The following is a 16,513-nucleotide window of genomic DNA, read 5'->3' on the forward strand; positions in this document are numbered from 1 at the left end:
GGAATGACTGAATTAATGAATAAAATCATATGCAATGCCCTGACACATTACGTCGACAACAACCAAAAAAACTGGGCACTATACTACAAAATGGTAATATTCGCGTACAATACACACCCACACGCAAGACTTGGCTACTCCCCATTCTATCTAATGTACGGCACGGAGGCAACGCAACCACTAGACAACAAAATCTACCCACCCGAAACAGAACATAATAGAATCGAAGCGATTACACAATTACAAAAAGTTAGGCAAGAACTGCCTAAATTGATAGAAGCAGAACAAATTAAGTAAAAAAAACAGTACGACAAAAGCCACAAGGAAGTAGAATACCAACCCGGCCAAAAAGTACTAGTACTGGCTGAACTTCCCGCCGAATCTACCAAAGTCCAAAGGCTAAACAAGTCACGTGATCGGCGCGGAATGTTCGCGACGAGTCGTTCCCCCTCCACGGTGTCCGCCCGCCGGCCGGCGTCCACGGCTCCCGTGCCGACAGTGTCGACACACACCTCAACCTCGTGGACGTTCCGCTGCTGTTTTTTTTTTGTTGTGAACACCGCGCTGACACTGTCATGATGGGCTAAGCACAACACACGGGCCCGATAATGGGCAGCGCCAGCTATTACAACAACACCACCGGTCTCCACCGCCTCAAGACAGCAGTCGTCGTCACCTGGCGGCTGGCATTTTGAAATGTATTGAATTTCCCCTATGTTTCCCCCTATAATACTGTTAGCTTCCACGGCGCAATCCGTAAGTCCTTTTTATATCTCCCCCTCCCTTATAACACAGTTAGCTCTCGAGGCGCAAGCCGTGAGCCCTGTAAAAAATTCTTTCTTTTTTCCCTATACACTGCCGAGGACGGTTTTGTTTGTTGTCTTTTACCTACGCTCGAACTTGGCGGATCACGCACCGCCGGTTCGCGTTGCTTCGTGTGGCTGTGTTTAGACCTCGTGGTCATTATTATTAATTATTTATTATTTACGATTATAATTGGTGCACGTCTATACCGTCGTAAACTTGGAGACAGTCTAAGTTTGACGGATTGTGTCACCGCGCACCACCGAATTTATTTATTATACGTGTCAACGCTGGGCCGTCGTTCAACTGCGCCGCAGTGCCGATTTTGGTTGTTGACGAGGAAGACGCTGTCGCATTTCCAGCGAGGACCGTGCTGACCAGTGACCTGTCCCCGAGGTGTCGATCAGGTCATATTGTAAAATTATTATTATTGTTTAATTGTTCAAATTATTATTATTATTATTATTGGTGTAGCGCGTGTTACATTGTACACGGCGTTTACATTGATTATTATTGTGTAAAAAATATATATATCGCGTCATTACGCATCAATCCAATCCATAAGACTTGTACGAGGTAATATCTTGTGAGTTCGCCCCTTCCCGTCCACAGCATTGCGCGAGTCGTTGTCGCTAACCGCGATTTTTAAAAGTAGGAGCGGCACGGCGCACACTATACAACAGTAAATTACATATTTATATCAAATAAATGTCGTTATTGTGGCTTGGTGTGGCGCAGTGCGTACACTCAACTGTGGAAACGCACTGAGTGTATGTAGCGGCCAGAGTTGTTAGTTCTCGGATGGGTAACCACCTGGGATTTTTAGCAACCAATCCTTGCCACACATACAAAACGTGTTTTAAACCGTTCCCCACATACTAACAACCTACAAATAAACAAAAAAAAGATAGCTAACGCCCTAAGTTACCAGGCTCAATGTTAATAAAAAAAAAAAATGTCATTACTTTAATGATTTAAATTTTAAAATGAAAAAAATAAATTCAACAATATTTACTACTTAATATTAGTTATTTATTCAACCAATGAAAGTTAGTTTATAGCATAGATTTACAATAAATATATTATGTATATTAAACAAAGAAAATTAACTGAAATTATTTTTAAACTGTACCAAACTGTATACAGAACTAAATCAATCATAATAAATCAAATTGTTGTTCGTAATAATATCATTGATGTAAAAATTTGATTATTAGCAATACAAAAACAATAATTATTAGGTAGGTAAAAAAATTATTTGTCAAACTCAAATAATTGCAGACGTCATTATAGACAGCATTGGGGTGTCATGACAATACTTGTAAATCAAATCAACCAATGTAATACAAACAACTTGAAAAACCAAAATTAATAATGATTTAATTAAATTGTAAGCTGTAAAGTAATTTAATATAATACACAGAGTTAAAATACATTAAAGAAATATCGAAGCAACAAAATAAAATTATTGAATGCTAAAAAAAATATCTTAATTTTTAGAAAATGTGTTTCATCAAATTGTTTTCTTTTAAATATTAGCTCGTATTAAAAAATTGAATAGATACAATCATTACACTTATTTAAAATTTAATCGGTGTAGATACGTAAAAATATTAAATGTATCATATTATACTAGAGGTAATATTCAACATAGTACTTACGACTTGTTCGCGTAGCAGTACAGGACAGGAGTTACGACTTCGAGTTCAGAATACAGATTACAGAATGAATTATGTACAGGCAAGGCTCAATCTAAACGGCTACGCGGCGGCGGCGGCGGCGGCATAATATAATGTTTATTAATACCGCCTTGCCGCAGTCGAGTGTCTCCTAGCGGCCAACGATCGAGCTTAAGAGCTCTTTCACACGAAGCCACCATGGCAGCGCCACCATGGTCGCGCCACCATAAGATATTAATAATTAAACTAGCGTATTCACACATGGTGGTACCACCAAGTTGGCCGCGCCACTCATAGGAGTTGTAGCGACCAGACATAACAAACGCGCGACCAAAATAGAAGCGCGACCAACTAAATTTACATAGTTCTAATGTAAACACGCGTAATCTTTTCATTCGTATCACAGCCAGTGGCGCGTGTTGACATTTTTTATTTTGCCAGTTTTTTTATTTAACATGGATAACTTTGATTCGGAAAAGTTTATTATTGAAATAGAAAATCGCCCGGCAATATGGAACTCTGCTTGTAGCGATTATTCTAATCGTGATATTAAAAAGAAATGTTGGGAAGAACTTACAGATATATTTTCCTGTGAAGAAAACACAATCCAAGAGAAAAAGGAAATTGGTGAGTAGTAATATAAAATAGAATGAAAATCTCCGGTCAAAAACTCCGAGGACAAAATATCAAAATTTAAAAAAATAGAAACCGATCACTACAGTAATAATATATATAATATAATTATAAATGAAAATTAATAGAATATTTTGTATTTTCGGAGTTTTTTTCTGACAGTAAAAATGTGCTCGGACTTTTCGTCCGCGATTCAAATAATAAACAAAAAAAATATTAAAATATCCAAAATGTATATTACCTACTTTTTCGTAAATTATTTTCTATTATTATTACTACATTGTACAAACTACATAAATTTAACTTTATTTATATATTCAAATATTTTATTTACGTTAAGAATTATTTATATAATATTTAAATTTTATTTAGATATAAAAACTTAAATTTTACTATACTGCCATTCAACTTGACCATCGGTTACAAAATAATTTGCGTACTTATCTCTCACAGTTTGAGCATTTTGTGATCCTCTTGTTACATTTGTGTTTTCTATATTTTCCAATCCTTGAACTGTTAAAGTATCATCATACCGATATCCATCTCTTGCCCGTACAAAGTTGTGTAAGATACAACAAGCTTTGATTATATTTTGAGCCAAATCAAGTTTCACGTTTAATGGTCGATGAAAAATCCTCCATTTATTGGAAAGGATTCCAAATGTACATTCTATGTATCTACGAGCTCTCGACAGCCGATAGTTGAATATTTTTTTTGTCATGGTTAAATTTTTTCCACCATATGGTCACATTATATTTTCCGATAATCCAAACGCTTCGTCACCTACTATTACATATGGCATTGGTTCTGAGTTCAACGTTGAAATCGGTTTTGGATTAGGAATATTCAGAGAATTATTCATCATTTTTTTATAGAACATAGATTCTTTAAAAATTGAAGAATCACTACTCTTTCCATAAGCACCTACATCTATGGATACAAATGAATAGTTGGCATCACAAATACCAATCAATACAATCGAAAAATAATGTTTGTAATTGTAATACAATGAACCAGTGTCGGTGGGCTTAATTACTCTGATATGCTTACCGTCGACGGCGCCTATACAATTAGGAAAATTTGCAAATGTTTCAAATTTATTTGCAATTTCGAGCCACATTTGTGTTGATGGTTGAGGCATACATTCATCTTTCAATCTATTCCATATAGCCTCACAAACTTGAGTAACAAATCCAGAAATAGTAGAAATTCCTAGACGATATTCATGGTGTAATTCCGTAAAAGAACATCCACTGGCAAGGTATCTGCATAAAAATTAGAACCAAATAATTTAGGTATCGTATTGAGGTATTCGGGAAAAAAAAAGTCATAATATAACACTTTTTATTATATTATGTACATTTCATAGTTTTAAATTTTTGAACAATTTACCTCCCTATATTTATATATATATTGCAATATAATTAATAATGGTGTAACACTTTATTTGACATAGGTATCTATAACCCTATATATATATATAATATCCGTTTAATAATTTAATAAAATACTATACCAAATATTTTAAACTATGTATGTTAAATAAGAGATTAAAGTATATATATAGCAATAAAAGTAATTTACATTTGACTTTATCTTAAAAATATTGTAGATTCCTAGTTGGTACATTTGAAAGGTCTTACTTAACTTATTTTTAACTAAAAATTGAAATTTTGTAAATATTATTAAAAATGGATAAAATAAATAGTATATATGTTTATACATTTTTTAATAATTAAAAAATGCATGATGTAGTTTTAAATTTAAAGCGCAACCTATATATTTTTATGTACGATTATTTTTTTAGGAATAAATTTACAACGCAAATGGAAAAGTTTACGTGATTGTTTTTCAAGAGAATTGAGCAGAATTAAAAAACTTAAATCAGGGTCTGAAACTTCCAGAAAAAATCCATATGTTTACTACAATCAGTTATTATTTTTAAAACCAATTATTCAAAATAAACCCACAGAAACAAATATAATACCAGATGCTGATGAAAGTGGAGATGATTTAGGAGGTCCTTTTAATACTAATGTATTGAATAACGAACCTAATTCTAAGAAAAAAAAGGTTAATCAAAGAAATTCAGTTGAAAACGAAATAATTAACGCATTACACCAAAGTGTAGAACTTCGTAAAGAACAAACGAAAAACTATGAAGAAGACGCCGATAGATTGTTTTTATTATCTTTATTAAAGCCTCTGAAAGAAATACCTGAGCATTTACGTTTTTCAGTTAAAATGGATTTAATGAAAGTAATAAATAATGCTCAAATGAATATGCAATCAGTTTCTTTAAGTATGTCTCATCATCCTCAACAATATAATCTTAGCAGCCAAAATGTAATGTCTCCATATACAAGTTATCATCCTATATATCAAACAACCCAACTACATTCAGATACAAATTCTCAAAGAGTTTTACAAAATCAATTCAATAGTCAAATAAGATCTACATCTGTAACACAACATCAGTCAAGTACTTCAACTCCACTGCCCTCACCAAGCTATGCTTCAACAGAAAATTCTACAGACTCATTTATACAGACAGATATATTCAACTAAAATAAATTATAATACTAAAAGTACACCATCTAATTTTAAAACAGATAGTGGATATGTATTGTGTTTTTTCATTTTAATATGTCTATGTTTTTAATTTGTAATAGGTATTTTTATAATAAGGGTATTATAATATAGGTTTTGTATTTGACATTCATCTTTAAAATAAAAATGTTTTAAGAAGATCAATATTATAGTTTATTAATAGCTTGTACGTACACGTAAGTATTTATTAAACAAAATTATACTTTACCTTAAAGTTACGACTAATTTTTCAAGAGGTGAAATACATTCTCTCATATTTGTTTGTTGACCCGTTAAATCGTCTTGAAGTTGTTCCATTAATTCATCAAATGAACTAACAGACATTCTTAAATAGTTAAAAAATTTGTCTTCATATTTTCTTAAATCATTATAAAATAAATTGAATAGACCTTTCGTAGAACGATCAGACAGTAGTGGGTGTACCCAATATTTTCTATTTTTTTTTCGTTTACGTACAACACGAGCGTACAGATATGCTACACATGCAACCTCTTCCACTTCCATTTTGGAACTAAATTAAAATTATATTCTATTCTAAATTCTATCGAAAATTAAAATCACAGAGGCGCTTCTGGAAGCATGAACTGTGGCGATGCTTTTCTGGTGGCGCGACCATGGTGGCGCTGCCATAGTGGCTTCGTGTGAAAGAGCTCTAATTATGACAAATTCCCCATACATGTATTGACTAATTTGTGGTTAATCTAGCTATTTTTGAATTATTTCTCCCGATTTCCGGCCGACGATCATCGCTTATTGTATATTATAATATCATATATATATATATATTATTAATTATATTTTTAAATTGAATTATTGTTTCTAGCAAGGCACGATCCCGAGTCAGACGAGCTATTATTATTATTGTTATTATTCGTCAAATAGAATCCGTTCTAAATGAATAAGTTATGTTACATATACAGTACTAAATTTATTACTTGTTAGTTTTTACATTGAATGTGGTTCCCAGAGTTTTTGATTATGGAGTGGGTGGAGAAGAAGGGTGACATAAATGTGATTTTAAATTAAATCAAAAAGTATTTGAAATACAAAAAAAGTATTAAAATACAAGTATTCGATTACTTAACAAGACTGTCAGGGGCGCCCACAGAAAATCAGCTGTGGGTGCAAAATTAAATTTATGTTTTACATACATAAGTAGCTGGCGCCCCTGGATTATATTATAATTGTTTACGCACTCCGTCGTAAATAAAGACTGACCAAAATTACGAAAACAAATAAAATAAAAATAATTCATAAAATCTTTGTAAAAAGATTTCACTAACGGAAATTATTAAACTAAAAAGACATCGTAAATTAAATCAAACGATTAATTAAACTGATTCCAGTTTTCATATTTTTCAAGCTCGCGTTAATCGCTCATTCAGAGTCGCAATAAGAAATCTCCACCATTCCACATTGTGTACGGAAATTTCTGTCGCCTTGTCGGAAGAAGGACATTCTGTGAAACAAGTTATCAATGTCCAAGATAAAAATAGACGCGGTCTCCCATTATTTTTTGTTGATTTATATCGTCAGAATAATAACAAAGATATTTTCAATATCACTTCGCTACTTGATACCAAAGTTATAATCGAAAAACCTCATCTGTCCCGCCGTGGTCCGCCTCAGTGCCATAATTGTCAAGCCTACGGCCATACCGATAACTACTGTCAACATGAATCTAGGTGCGTCAAATGCGGTGGAGACCACCGCTCCGTGAACTGCACAAAGGACCAAGCTAGTCCAGCCAAATGCGCACTCTGTTCTGAGGTACACACTGCCAACTACAAAGGATGCCGTGTTTATCAATCCGTTACAAAAAAACGCAAAAATACAAATGTACCAACGCCTACAAAGTCTTCGTCAAACGATGTCCCAGGAGATCATGCTCGGCAGCTTTCAAGGAAATCCTATGCTGCAGCGACCAAAACGGTAACCTCTTCCATGGAACCCATCACAAATGTTTTATCAGAATTTATTTCTAATTTTAACTCTAATTACTCCACTAATTAATCTCCTTACCGAGATTGTCAATAAACGTTTCTGTCCATAGTGTACAGGTTTTTCCCTTTTTATCTATCTTTTCATCGTATATCAGACCATACCTACAATTACTTATCTTTATTTACTTTAGTTTATATAAACACGTTGCTATTTTATCTATTTGTATACATTTTGCTCATGCTAACAAATATCATTAATTTTATATGTCATACTATATTTTATACCAATTGCAATCCATAGTACTAAAAAATTTTAATTATCATGTTATAATGTTAAAAATTATGTAAACTTTCAATATCCCTAGATTTAGATAGCCTTAGTCTAGGAAAGTCTTATGTTTAATTAATAAAAAAAAAAAATAAATAAATCAAACGATTACGCTTTAGGTCAACTTTTTATTAGAATATGTTATATACCAACAATTATTAATATTATTTAAACTTAGAAACTACTACGCTGGCAATCATACACACAAACAGCACGGATCTAAGGGTAAAACGTTAAATATGTAAATATGACGAAAAAAGTTCAAAATAATTATTACTCAAAATGTTAAACGGATATATATATTATACCATAAGGAAATACGAATAATCACATAACGTGTTTTTAACTTTTTGCTACCCCGGTTATGGGCGAAATAATGTTCGTACACACTTTGACCATAAATCCTTTTCAAATCGGCGTACGCCAAAATATCAGGATCTCGACTTTTGTAGAGATCAAATGAAAATTAAAATTTCAAAAACCCCATAACTACGTAATTTTTTAAGTACAAGAAACACGAAAAATATTAACTCCCGTTTGGTGAAGATACGGTTACCCTAAGTTAAAACACGGCTGAGAAATACTTAACTAAAAAAAAAGGGGAGGGAGACTTTTAGTATGTTATATGCGCGTGTTCGTCCCCGTCCGTAAGCTGTTTACGAAATCGCGATTGAAAAAACAATTTGCGACTGCGAAATGGCGGAAAACGCATTAAATAATAGGTACGGCACGGGTTTAAACCAAGGATACTAGGATAGACGACAAAGCTACAACAATTTCATTTTATCAATCTATTAAAGAAGGTATATTTTCTATTTTTTTTTTCGAATAACAACTTATTTTCTTTTGCTGACGTTGCCTAGCCTATTGTTGCATATTCACTATAATATATTTGCCTATCGTTAGTTATATCATTGAATTCAAAATTTAACAGCATTCATTACAGTGACTCACTTGTAATCTAATGTATAGCAGAGTGACATCCACTTACCAACCTTTTTAAGGAATACAATTTATTGTAGAAAATATTATAGTATTATGGTATAATCTATTGAAACGAACCATGGGACGCTATCTGCAGATTATTCCATTATTATTATAGACCAATACCTATTAAAAACCAAAAATATACTGCTAATTGAAAACTCAAGATTTCTCACATTAGGAAACTCTCATTCGATGAACATTCTGAGTTATTACACCTACTATAATTTTGAAACGAACTTCTTCAATGTAGCGTGAAAAATCAATATTATATAATAGCAAGATACATATTATAAAAAATTTTAAAATCATTAAAACAATACTAATTACTATTAACATTAAAAAGTCATGTAAATAATAAAAAAAAAACTCCTCTCGAACGAGAAGTGAATCAAAGATATAACAGACCACGTTTTATACAACTCACGATAGTATGAGAGTAAGTATCAATTTCTTAATTGAACTTACTCCTATTTTAATTGGCCTATAATCAATTTTTGAAAGCCACCAATTTATGGTGGCTCATAATAATAAAGATAAGTAAATGAACGTCTTATAGGAAATTTTCCAAAAATACGAAAAACGGTCCACTGGGCTGGTCTGTCGCATATTACTATGTCCCCGAAAGTCGTGTACACTTTTGAATTATGAACGTCTTATAGGGAATTTTTCTGGCTTTCCGAATATATAGGTTTAAACTTGCGCCACCTTCCGGAACATGTTCAAAAAAATTAATAACAGCGCATGGGTACTGGCACTGTGGCCGAACGAAAAACGGTCCCCTGGGATGGTCGGTCGCTGATTACTATGGCGCCATCTTGTGGTTGACAGTAATACAAATGTCGGGTGCCTCGAATATAATAAAACGCAACCGTGTATACAATGTTTCTTATCTCTACCCGTCCGAGAAAATAGTCCCCTAGGTTTGGTCCTCCAACTTCACACCCGTGCCAATATTATAACTATTATTTACTATGTCCTAAAAACCTCACGATTACCTTAAACTTCACCCTTATTGTTTCATTTTTCTTAATTAATATCATTTTTTCCCCCACATAAATCTTCAACTTTCACTTCTTGATGCGTGTAAAAAACCTATGAGTTCCACCGATTTGACCCTTGGGTCACACGTGGTGCGGCTCATAGGTCACGAACAAAGTGTTCTCCTTTGGTCATGGGTAGTCTTTGGTAGTGTCAAAACTCCAAATTCATATACTAACCGTCTAATGTGTAACCGTAATAATTTATAGTTAACAATATAGGCGGCCCTTGAAGTGGTAATAAATTGACCACCAATAATATTTTTCTACACAAGCTCAAGATATGTTGTCAAATTATTTTTCAATCGTACTTTAATGATTTTGATATGTCGATAATGTCTATAAGGCGATTAACGTCTGTTATGCGTCTTGTACTGAAAACTAATTGGTTAGTTGATATTATATCGTAGATGAGGGCATTTATTAAGAGGACGTAACACTAACATTTGTTGTCTCCGTTTAAGATGTACAATTAAATATAAGTAAACTTAGCATTCGACATAGCAAACTTAGGAGATTTTTTAACAAAAATGAAGAATCTACTTTTTTGTGTTTTTGCATGCTTTAAACATATTTCACACGAGTGTTTGGTTAGACATTTACTCGTAATATATCCACAAACATAAATGAATGAATTTTGATCAGGAATTTCTAAATTATTCTATAATTAACATGCCCTATAGAAAGTGGTCACGTTTTCAGACTGAGCGGAGCGATGAATGTATTGATTTTCCCACCATGACCTAACCAAAATGGTACTTTAGAGGGGTCATTTTTAGAAAACAAATTAAGAAAAACCGCTAAAAATAGGATATAAATTTATAACACTTTGTCTATCACCATAGAGACGAATAAAAAAAAAAATATTTTAATATTAATTCAACCCATAGATAATAATTAGCCTAACTAGGTTAGGTAAGTCTTTATTTTTATTTTATTTTATTTTACAATACGGGACGAACCCTTTAATTAATATAAAAGTATAATAATAATAGTTTTAATAGTGTATGGAAACGTGGCTCAATATCAGAAAGAGAATGAAGGGTCAGTGTTGGCAATGCGCATAAGACGGATGATTGGTGAGTTAAGATAGTAGTTTGAGGAAGAGAAAGGTATATGAAATGGAACAGATGATCGTGTACGGCGAGAGGGGACATTAAATGAGACATGAGATAGTAATTCAGGACTGTCAATTTTAGATGAAAGGAGATTGGATAGAAATGTCAGGTTAGCTGAATGACGACGATCGGTGAGGCTTTCTAAGGAAAAGAGGTGTTGGATTGGTGTGTAATCGTGGGGTGGACAGACTATCTTTAGTTTGTAAGCAGCTTGACGGAGGAATTTTTTTTGAACCCTTTCTATCATGCTACGTGCGGAAGCGGTGGACGGATCCCTGAGGACGGAACCATGCTCAAGGATGGGACGGACTAGGGAGCAGAAAAGAGTTTTTAAAGGGGAGAGCAAGTGGAAATCAGAAGAGACACGGTTTATGAAACCAAGCAGTTTAAGAGCCTTACAACATATTATCTGAATATGCATATTAGGGCACAAGTTCCGTGTGAGAGTAAATCCTAAATCCTTTACATAATTATTACAGGTTTTTAAGGCGGTATTGTTTACGGTGTAAATATGCTCGATTACAGCATTAATACGACTAAAAGTCATAACTGAACATTTAGCTATATTAAGAGCTAGCCCCAAAGATTCACCCCACGCAACTAATCGTTGAAGGTCGTTTTGAAGAAGGTGACAGTCAGAGGTGGATTTTATACGGAAAAAGATTTTCATATCATCAGAAAAGATAAGGAGTTTGGCATGCTGGAGGACGGAGACCGCCGAGTTTACGAATAGGGCAAACAGGAGAGGAGAAAGAACAGCACCTTGTGGTACACCTGAGGAGGGGGTAAAGCGGTCCGAAGAGGTGGAATCAACAGTTACCCATTGGATCCTATTTGAAATGTATGAGCGAAACCAGGAAAGTAATGGTTCGCCGATTCCTATGGAGTCTAGAGTCGATATAAGATGATTGTGATCAACACGGTCGAAAGCCTTGGAGAAATCTGTGTAGATTACATCTACTTGGCAATTATCGTGAAAAGAATCATATATATATGAATGTAGACTAAGGTTACAAGTAAGAGTAGATCTTCCAGGACGGAAGCCATGCTGCTCATCAATTAGGATATGGTTCAAGGGAGAACGAATCGAATTAAGAACAAGCGTTTCAAATATTTTGGATAAATGTGGGAGGATAGTTATGGGACGATAGTTTGAAACATCAGTTGAATCACCAGACTTAAGTATGGGTCTAATAGAGCCAAGTTTAAGTGCAGACGGAAAAATACCCGAGTCGATAGAACGCCTAAACAATAACCATAATGGTTCTGCAAGAACAGATCGAAGTTTGTACAAGAAATCACCCTGGATACCATCAGGACCAACAGATTTGACATTGCGAAGGGAACATAAGCATTTGTAGACGTCACTGATCGAAAAATAGGAATTTGACGGGAGCGGAAAGAGGCAGATAGGATGAGGTGTTTGGGACGGAGTCGGTGAAGGCTGAGTGAACACAGAGGAGAAGTAAGTAGCAAAAAGGTTAGCAGTGTCGGGAAGAGATGTACATTGCTTTGTAGTGAAACACATGAAGGTATAGATTGAGAAGAGCGGTTTTTTCTGATAAAACTCCAAAAATATTGGGGGTTGTGTAATAGGGATGATTCGGTACGAGAGACAAAATTGCGGTAGCATTGTTTGGAGATGAATTTAAATTTAGCGCGGAGAAATGAAAAATGCTTGTAATCTGATAATAGCTGGGATGACTTAAACTTGGCATGAGCGCGAGACTTAGCAAACACAAGTTCTTTGAGCTCCTTAGTGTACCAAGAGGGGAAAGTTGAGGGACGAAAAGAGATTTTCGGAACGAAAGTTAAAATTGAATAATGGAGAGCATCAAGGAAGACAGACGTGGAATCATCAGGGGAGTATGACAGAAAGGTACTTTTCCAATTGAAATAGTTAAAGAAGTTGGTGATCTGCATGTAATCAGCCTTACTAAAGTTATAAAATGATTTGAGGGAAGCAGGTAGAGGAGCATGAATGGGGAGATTTATAGAGAGTAAGAGAGATGGATGGTACGTGTCAGGAGGCACGACAGGGTCAAGAGCATGTTTAACAGTTATGGAGTATAGGTTAGAGAATATGAGATCGAGAAGAGATTGGTGAGAATTTAGTATGTAGTTATGTTGGAAGAATCCATGAATGGCGAGTCTTTCAGGAATGGCAGTATATTCAGAGATTGTTTGCGATAGGAAACATAGGCCATGTGCATCATTTGACCATGAAATGAATGGAAGATTATAATCACCAGTGAGGATAAAACAATGGTTTGGGTAGTTTTGAACAATAAAATCAATTGTGTTTAGATGAGTGGTATAAAGCTCAATGGGTGACGAGGGTGGTATATATACACTGCTAATTATAATATTCAAGGAGTTAAGAGAGAAGCGGACAAATATTTGCTCAACATTATTATAGGGTACAATAAGGGGGGAGGAATTAATGTCTTTACGAACAGCTACTAACACACCACCACCGCGATTAAAGGAGCTGGTTTGTGGAGACCTGTCGCATCTATATATATTGTAATTATCGAGACCAAGCTCAGAAGAGTAAAAACTGTTAGTGAGCCAAGTTTCCGTAAGAACAATAAAGAAATAGTTAAAACATGCAGTATTACAATTAAAATTTACAAGTTTAGTACGAAGGCCGTGACAATTCTGGTAGAATCCATTGATGTTGTATGTAATGGGGGTGTTGGCGATGTTTATTGTTTAGGATGATGTTGAACTCGGATGTCGTTTTTTGAACGGGAAATTACGCACGGAGAACCGTTTTTGAACGTGATGGTTAGGTTGTTTTCGCCTGCAGCAACTCGACGGTCTAACTCAAGGTGACAGGTACGAAGTTGTTGACGTTCAAGTGAAGTTTTGTCACGTACAATGCTAGTAAGTGGTAGAAGAGACGAATTATGGATTTTAGCTTGACGATAGGACGTCAGAACAGCAGAAGCAGCTTCACAGGAGCCAAAAATAACTTTTAGAGGTCGAGTTGAAGATGGGGTTGGTTTACCAAGTCGAAACGATTTGAAATCAGAGTTTAAATCAGTAGAGAGTTTAGAAAATATGTCACGTACCGAGACCTTGTCGTCGTTGATTTTAGTAGGGAGATCGCTCGACGTGGATTCAGGTAGACCATACATAATGACATTGAGTTTGCATCGATCACGCTCGGTAAATTCTTGTAAGACATCCGAAATTTGGGTGGATGGGACAGTTGATGGATTTGAAGTCTTTGACTCTAGAGTTAGAACCTTAGATTCAAGGAGGTCAACTTTGGTACGGAGTTCAGAAATTTCAAGTGAGAGCGAATCAAATCGCGATGTAAGAGCATTGATACTCGTTTTAAGGTCTGAACCTAGGGATTTGTGGTCAGCCAACAGTTTATCTTGAGATGATTGGATATGTTGAATAGCTTTTAAGATGTCATCGTTCGAAGTGGATATCTTAGAAGTAGTGGAAGCTGTAGAACCCGAACGGGTAGTAGGTGGTGAAGGCCTGGACATAGTTTGAAGTAGGCAAGTAGAAGTAGAAAAGAACGAAGTATATGTTGAGGGACAAATGGCGTGTACTACGACACACTGTATAAGTGAAGTTTCTGCGCACACAGTGTATACGATGAGAGTGAACGGGTCGTATCTCAAATCGGCAGAAGTAATTACCGGGCGGAGCAATAATGAATCGGTGTGTCCGTCGAGCAGATAATAATAAATAAAACTTACGTATTTACGGCGGCCGTAAGTAGAGAGCGAACGGGTCGTATCTCAAATCGGCAAAAGTAATTACCGGGCGGCGCGATAAGGCAGTCCGTGTGTCCGTCGAGCAGATAATAATAAGTAAAAACTTACGTATTTACGGCGGCCGTGTATAAGTATGAGGAAATCACAGTAGTTGTCCTTTTGGGGAGAGTTTTGATCGAATTGACACAAAAATGACACCAATATAGGGACGCACTTAAAACAAAACAGATAAAACAAAGTACGCAAAAAACTGGCTACTATAAGCAGAGATATGAGCAAAAGAGTCGGGAGCGATTCTATTACGTTACACGATTATTTTAGATTTTTAACACTTAAGTACACTTTGAATTCATCGGATTTGCAATTGAAGCAGTACCGCTCCTACTTTTAAAATACTTTGTGGTTTTAACGGCAAACACTATATTGAGGAATAGATAAAGATCTTTTAATATTAAAGTGATACCTATACACAAAAACGAGTTTTGGACAAAAGTTCATTAACTATATGGATCCTGTTAATTTTAACTCGTTTCCAATAGATTTTAAAAGAAATAAGTCAGTGATTATGTTTATGATTCGGTATTACAAAATCTAGTATAAGAAACATTGACTGTAGGTATATATTTTCTTTCTATTATTGTTATTTTTATTACCATTTATTTAATTATGTAGTTTAATTTAATCTTTCGACTCCCTACACTACCACAAGCATAGCTTACAGATGTAGGTAATTTTATTATTTCCTTCAATACTTTTTGTGGATCATTTAGTGTTAATCAAATAATAAAAAAAATGGTAGTACCGATTTATAATATCATAATATACATAACTAACACAAAACTCGGTGAATACTAAGATAGCAGTCTCATATAATAATACATAGTTTTTAGACATTAGTCTCATCAGTGCTCGAATTGGGAAACATTAAGTAGAGGAGCTCAATCCAACGATTTAAAAACTGCGTTCCAAGGGCGAAATTATTTAACACAGACCCGTGGGGGCTTTTCCTCCCCCCACCCCCAACTACCTTACATACATTTTGAATACCACTTTTCAGCAACACATTTTAAAATCCAAACAGGTATAAATATAATATATTTTATTAAATAATAATATAATATCTTAAAAGAAAAAATTAATATTTATTGTTTTTTATTAAAGAGAGACCACATATTTTAATAAGTATGTTCTTTATCTTTAACATTTCTTTTTGGACAACATACTTCGTCAGCTGATCTATTACCACTGCGTATCCAAGATGTAACATAACAGCTTGGTTCAAATAAATTAACAGTAGGACCAATACAGTGTATATAATATAATAACGATTAACGATGACATGTTTGTAGTTGACAAAGCATTTCTTTTTATTTATTTGTTAACGGGCTGGGCCCTATTCAACAGTTTAACATAATACAATAATACATAATTTAAAATAATTAATACAATGACATAATTAAATATATATATAAGATAATAATTACAGAATAATAAGTATAATAATGATAATAAAAAATATAAAAATATATAATAATAAATGTATCAGTTTTTATAAACAGTGCTCTCATTGGCCAGCCGCATCATGCGGTCTAACGGATTATTTCTGCCATAATTGGTAGTGTGCGCAGGAACAA

The 16,513-nt window shown here is 34.4% G+C and overlaps 2 protein-coding genes across 3 annotated transcripts; one reads left to right on the plus strand and one right to left on the minus strand.

Moving 5' to 3' along the window:
* The first annotated feature begins 2,657 nt into the window (after positions 1–2,657).
* LOC132935660 (uncharacterized) lies at positions 2,658–5,894 on the plus strand. The gene is made up of 2 exons (XM_061002261.1): positions 2,658–3,110; positions 4,924–5,894. The coding sequence occupies exons 1-2, from the start codon at positions 2,939–2,941 to the stop codon at positions 5,682–5,684; spliced, it is 933 nt and encodes a 310-aa protein (XP_060858244.1). The 5' UTR covers positions 2,658–2,938; the 3' UTR covers positions 5,685–5,894.
* Positions 3,142–6,376, minus strand: LOC132935661 (uncharacterized). Of its 2 annotated transcripts, XM_061002263.1 has the most exons (3): positions 5,935–6,376; positions 4,167–4,381; positions 3,142–4,046 (listed from the first exon to the last, which is right to left on the minus strand). In XM_061002263.1, exons 1-3 carry the CDS (start codon positions 6,228–6,230, stop codon positions 3,862–3,864), a joined length of 696 nt encoding a protein of 231 aa, XP_060858246.1. In that variant the 5' UTR covers positions 6,231–6,376; the 3' UTR covers positions 3,142–3,861. The 2 variants fall into 2 exon arrangements, with proteins under 2 accessions (XP_060858246.1, XP_060858245.1); XM_061002262.1 differs by having other exon boundaries at positions 3,142–4,381.
* Positions 6,377–16,513: the final 10,137 nt, after the last annotated feature.

The sequence above is a fragment of the Metopolophium dirhodum genome, chromosome 1 (genome assembly GCF_019925205.1).
Source record: "Metopolophium dirhodum isolate CAU chromosome 1, ASM1992520v1, whole genome shotgun sequence".
In the NCBI taxonomy this organism is placed as follows: domain Eukaryota; kingdom Metazoa; phylum Arthropoda; class Insecta; order Hemiptera; family Aphididae; genus Metopolophium; species Metopolophium dirhodum.